Source organism: Harpia harpyja, chromosome 13, assembly GCF_026419915.1.
Source record: "Harpia harpyja isolate bHarHar1 chromosome 13, bHarHar1 primary haplotype, whole genome shotgun sequence".
NCBI lineage: Eukaryota > Metazoa > Chordata > Aves > Accipitriformes > Accipitridae > Harpia > Harpia harpyja.
The window spans coordinates 29,870,492-29,876,491 of record NC_068952.1 but is presented as its reverse complement, the minus strand read 5'-3'; the positions used below and the strand labels follow the sequence as shown (position 1 = coordinate 29,876,491).

The window sequence follows — 6,000 nt, the reverse complement described above, 5'->3', positions numbered from 1 at the left end:
AATATACAGGCATTTAAAACAAAACAAAACAAATACATTTCATGTAAGAAACCTCTCTTAATTTAATATTTTCTCTTACTGGATGGGATTGCTGCCACTTATTTCATGAACATCAAAACCAATTGTTGCCTATGTGTTCGTGTTCTCTAACTCTCTCCTCCTATGAGCCTTTCCCAGTGCAAAACCCTACTTCTCTCCCCTTTATGTTTCACCTCACCCTTTCTATCTAAATAATCCTAAATTCTACCCATGTGTTCAAGCTCTCTTGTCGCCTTTAATATTTCGATTTCCTACCAGTATCTCTTGAGCCATTCCAGAATAGCTTCAGCTGTTCGAGTTTTCAACTACTGGTTGAACGAGAGGTAACAAGTGCTGGGATGAGTTGTAACCTACATATGTGATAATTGACCAAGGCTTTAGGACCTGGAGTTTCCAAGCATGCTTGTGTGTTCGTAAATAGTCTTACTGAATTCAATTGGACTATTCATAAATCAAAGCTTTTTCTGTAAGTAATAAAGCATTATGGAGATGTATATATTGATACAAGTAAAACATAAACCAGTAGCACTAGGAAGAACAGTGTATCAAAGCAAAACATGTTTCTGTCTTCTACGCATTTGAGGGTAAAGAATGGTATTTGCTGGCTTCTGATCATTCTAATTGTTTCATGTGGTATGTGACAGCAGCTTCACAAACAGGTAAGGGTTTTTTTCTATGTGAATATGTTTGGAAATATGTGATAGTAACATTTTCTAACAGGGATGGTATTTTTAATGATCTATGTGAATAAATGAAAAACCTGACAGTTTGGAATTTATGATTTTTGCATAATGTTGGATATTGTGTGTATATATATGTATGGGTCAAATTGAGAACTGCTTTGTTTGCATATTGAATTAAAATCCATAGAATGTGAAAAGAGGAGCTTTTGTACTTAGTACAGGTCTAAAAATGAAGGATATTGACATGTGGATTCAGATGTAGCACGGAACAAAAACGCAGCCAGCCATTGTCCAGGGTAAATCAGTGTTTCAAGACAAAATTATTACAGAAGGCAGCTCATAAGCAATAGATTACAAAGGAAAGAGATGAACTTGGGAGGATGTATGTCTAACAGGTCTGAAGGCTATTGAAGAACATATCTACTGTGGAATGCAGGGGGATTTTGATTGCAAGGGTCAGAAAGAAGTATGTTTCTTGGAAAGAGTGAATTGTAGAAATAAAAATGTCTTGGATGCTGTTGCAGGATTCCAAAGAATGCTTGTTAGAAGGGAGAAAAATGAGGCAGAGACTTTATTCTTTCGTCTATGTATGTGTATTTATCCTACTCACTAAAGTAATGATTTTTAAACCTTAGAATGTAAGCATGTCTCCCTGCACATTCGAACATCTCTGAAGAAGGCTATGTCAGAGTGAAGTTGCAGCTAAAAAACCTCTGCTCAAACAAATAGGAATTAAAAATAATTGAACAGAAGGCGCCACTTGTGTGGAGGCAGAGAGCATGATCGTGAAGTGTGCTAGACAGGCCAGGAAAAAATGAGTAGTGAAGCATAAAAGCACATGTTTTAACATAGTAGGACCAGGCAGGAACCCTGGCGGTTGTCAGTCTAGGAAGCCCTACCAGAGTTATGATCACCTTATACTCAGAAGCACTAGGAAAGTTATGAGACTACTGAAAAAGTTTTGTAGATTTCCTGAATAAAACCAGCAAGCAGGTTTTAGGTGAAAACAGTAACTTGTATTCTGCTCCTATCATCCATGGAGTTTGCCAGTATTTGGCTTGCTTTATTTATTTAGGAGGAAAACATCTATAATGCTAGTCAGGAATATTTTTAATTGCATACTTTTGCTTACGAAATATGTGTACAAAGTCCTGTTTTTCTGAACATAATAGAAATAAACAGCAGTAGCTTTCTTTTTCACAGTTTTTAAACCCCTCTGAAAACTCCTGTGTAATGCAAAGCGTCATGTGCTTGCCCTCACAGCCATGTAACTGTTCTGTTTATTGTATAGTAGGCTAGTAAGCTCCTTACTTGGATTTTTTTCTGTCAACCCCAGGGTAAACCTTCTTGCATGTTTTCTGTTTTGATTAGTGTTAATATTGCCAGCAAATGTCTTCCTCTACTTCCCAGATATTGCTGCAGAAAGGAGCACTTAATTGCTTTTTTGTTTTGTTTTGCTGGAAGGAATGCATTGAGTACAGTTACTAAACTTAAACAAAACGTGATTGACAAGAAGCCAAAGACAGCCTTAATAGCAGCAATCTCTCTTATCCTGGAAGAACCATAGATCAGACTTTTTTCTTCTACTTCAGTCACACTAGTTAGTATTACTTGCGTCTTTGCTTGGAAACTGCAAATTTAGTTTTGTAGTCATATGGAATTTTTTCAGTAAATTTGAAGATAATTGGTAGATTTTTAACATTTTACTTGAGTGGTGATTAAAACATGCTTCCATATTATAAACTCTGATCCTTGTCTACAGCTTCTTTTTTCCACTTGAACTGATGGATGAATTCTTGACCTCTTTCGAAGGCAGTGGATGCTTAGCATTGACTTCATCAGAATTAACATTTCATCCAGGATGTTTAATGGGGTTTGATTTCATGCAATCCTAATTCTATTGTATTTCTGACATCCAAGATACAGCAGTTTCCTTGCCTTTCCCTCGACCTTGGACCTTACCCATACCAGCTGCAGCAAGAGTGCAGAAGACTCGGAGGCCCCAATTCTAACACAAGCAGCGCTTTGCTCCCTGTTTTGTCATTACAGAGGGGGGCATGTCTCCCTCATTGGAGAGGGGAGTCTTCTCATATAGGGCACAACACAGGGTCTCCATTGTGCACTCTGATACAGCAGGTATACTTCCTTGCAAACTGATCTTTTTAATCTGATAACTTTCAGAAGACATGCTTTCTTTTAAACAGTACGGTTTTTTGGTAAGAGAAAAGTTACGTTATGAAAAAGCCTATGAAAGATGCTTAGAATGTATTTTTAAATGAGAAACATCAGCAAATATGGATCTGTCTTTAAATATTAAAATATTTATGCAGTGGAACAACCAAAGCCAGTATGCTAAAAACATTATTTTAGACACTGTATACACATCTCATACAAGCAGATTGATTTAAATTGTGTAAAATAGTTTTATTCAATAGCAAGCTTTTTAATGATAATTTAAAGTAATATGTAATTTATTGTTTTTGTAGAACAGATCCACTCTCCATAAGTGAAAGCCAGGTAAATTTAAGTTTGAATGTGTTCTTTGGCCTTATATCTTAATTTAGCTCTTCTCAAATTTTTTTTCTCATTTTTATGGAAAACAATTTTGACACAAATTCAGGCTGAGTAATGGCAGACCAACCTATTATTCGTTTATTTGAATTTGTGTATTTGAGATTTTTAAAATGTGTGTGGCATACAATGAATCTGATTAAACATTCCATTGGTACAGGAAACTAATATAATCTTGTTTATAAAATCCCTTATTTCGTAGCATCTGCCAAATTTAATATAAAGAGACGGTAACATAAATTATTTCCTATCTCACCCCCTCTTTGACTGTGAGAGAGATTGTGATCATGTGGGGAAATACAAAAACTTTAAATAGTAAAAAAAGTGTCCTTGCTAACAAACTGAATTCATAAGTAGTTTGCAGTCTGCTAAAAATGATTGAACTTCACAGCTGTGGAAGCAAGCTTATATTCTCCCTGTGCAAGTTATTCTACTCAGCCACCTCTGAGCAAGCAGCTGTATGATTACTCAGCTTGCCCTATTCTAAGGATGGATTGCAAAACTTGGCATTTTGATTTGAGTAGATGAATAGGAAACTGCAGGATGCGAACTGTAGGATGTAAACTTGCAGCATGTCAGCTGTTTTATAACTGCTTCTGTGCACATCCTTACACCACTATACTTTGTGGTAAAGGTGGTGAGTTTGCCTCGCTGAATGATTGCCCCTGCATGTACCATGAGATGGAAACACCAGGCGTTTACTTGCTTCCTGACTGAAAGAGCAGTATATCAGTGATGTGCCAGTCATGGAAGCATACATGGTGCACATTTAAATGACAGCTTCATAACATTTCCTTGACAAGAAACAAGTCCTGTTTTGTTTCAACAGTGAGTAACCCCTCTTCCTTTGCTGCAGCAGAACAGGCTGTATATAGCTGCATAGCCCACAAGAGTGGAGAGAGACTGAGGAAGGATTTCTGAGGGAAGTATGACAGCTTCAGAGGACAAAAAATTCTTCTGCATAAATTCTTACTCTTTCTCCCTTTATTTCTGAGAAAGGAGGTGCTGCTTCCCTCAGTTGTTGTTGCCTGTTCACATCAAAAAGAAATAGTACAATACTAGCTTGCAGCGTATGCTTTGCCCAAGTTAATATTGTTATGTTATGTGTCGTTACAAGAAGAAATACTATCGCAGTGGTAGAATATTGGTGTTTGTTAAGAAACTATCAACTTGTGTCTCTTTTTTACTTGTTAGAAGTTATTTTTGTGGATATATGATTCTGGAAGTGCAGATGCTTCTGAACTGAACCACACTGCAATTATTCCATCACAAGTATGTTGAAATGATGCCACTTAAGAAAAAAGTTAAAATGCATGTCTTGTGAAAATTTACCAGTTGAAAGTGGAAATGTCTTATTGAAATATACTGCCTGCATACATCTTTACTTATTTCCTTTTACTGTGTTACAAAAACCAAGTTTGCAGGGTTTTCTCTCCTGTTAATACTGCAACAGTAACACAGGTATAAAGAGTGAGGTGAAACCTATTGTCTATTTCATAGAGATAGAATAATTAGCAAGTTTTAGTGATTCAGTCAAATTCTAGTCTTTGTGAAAATTATATTAAGAAATTGTAACTGGCAGTAATGTGTGACAGTTAAACAGAAGTCTCTTTTCGGATTTCCTCATGCACCTGCATAGCAAACTGTTGGAAAAAGGTTTAAGCAAAGGCATTGTGGAAGTCATGATATGTGATAAACAGGGATGTCAATTTACTGGTTTAATTTAGACCTAAAATGTGACTACCTATGTACAAGCTGATCTATACAGATAGTTCTCTGAACTGAATGGAGATTTATTTAAGACATTATCTGACATGGATTAGTTGTAGGGATTAATATGCACAATAAATTTTGTTAGGAATGGGTTTCTGACCTAAACAAATGGCAGAAAGTGATTAGTCTTTGGTACGGTATCTGACACGAGGCATGCATGCATGCGACCACAATTTATTTTAATATTTTTTATTATTATTTTAAGTTGCCATCATTATATCTTTTAATTTTTTGAACATTTGTTACTATCTTCAAGATTAAAATGAAACAGAAGAAAAAGGTAGCAATATTAATTGTATTGTGAAGGCATTTTTGTTGTTAGATAACTAGATGTTAGGAAAGTGGTTTTGTTTTCTGTCTGCTGCTATGGAAAGAATGCAGAGAAAACTGAACTTGGCTCTGAGTGTTGTGTATTCTGAAATGTATAGATTGAGTAAATGTGATTTCAATGGTATGTCATTGTTTAAAAATTTATTTTGTAATATCAAAGCTTATTACAACTTCAGAATTTCAAAAGAGAAATGTTGTAATAAGCAGCTTTACACTAACTGGACAAAAATGTAATTAATAATAACCTTTATTTTACTTAAACAGTGTTCTCAGATACTCAGCAGGCTGGTTTGGAATTTGGGGCAGGAACCTGTTGTTCATACCTATTTGAAAAAAGAAAAGTACTATTCTCAGGAGCATCCAAAATTAGGGTATGGTTTTTGTTGGAGTTTTTTTGTGGACTGCTATTTAAAATAGCTACACTTGCAACTCTACAAACAGCTGTTGATGAGTAGGGCCATGATGAGAGCTGTTGGTGAGAGCTGTTGATGAAAGGCCCATCTCTGAGCCTCTTTTTTCTACTTTGATATAACTTTGTGCTTCAATAATAATTTTGCCATTTTTCCTCTTCTTTGAAGACAGCTTGTCATCTACATGTTTAGCT

The 6,000-nt window shown here is 35.7% G+C and overlaps 1 protein-coding gene across 1 annotated transcript in view; it reads left to right on the top strand.

Annotated features, from left to right (window-relative positions):
• The first annotated feature begins 249 nt into the window (after positions 1-249).
• Positions 250-6,000, top strand: part of CATSPERE (catsper channel auxiliary subunit epsilon) — a 32,079-nt gene continuing 26,328 nt past the window's right edge. The window contains 4 exon segments of the mRNA XM_052806658.1: positions 250-362; positions 3,209-3,239; positions 4,488-4,565; positions 5,661-5,767. Coding sequence (XP_052662618.1) covers positions 250-362; positions 3,209-3,239; positions 4,488-4,565; positions 5,661-5,767 — 329 coding nt within the window.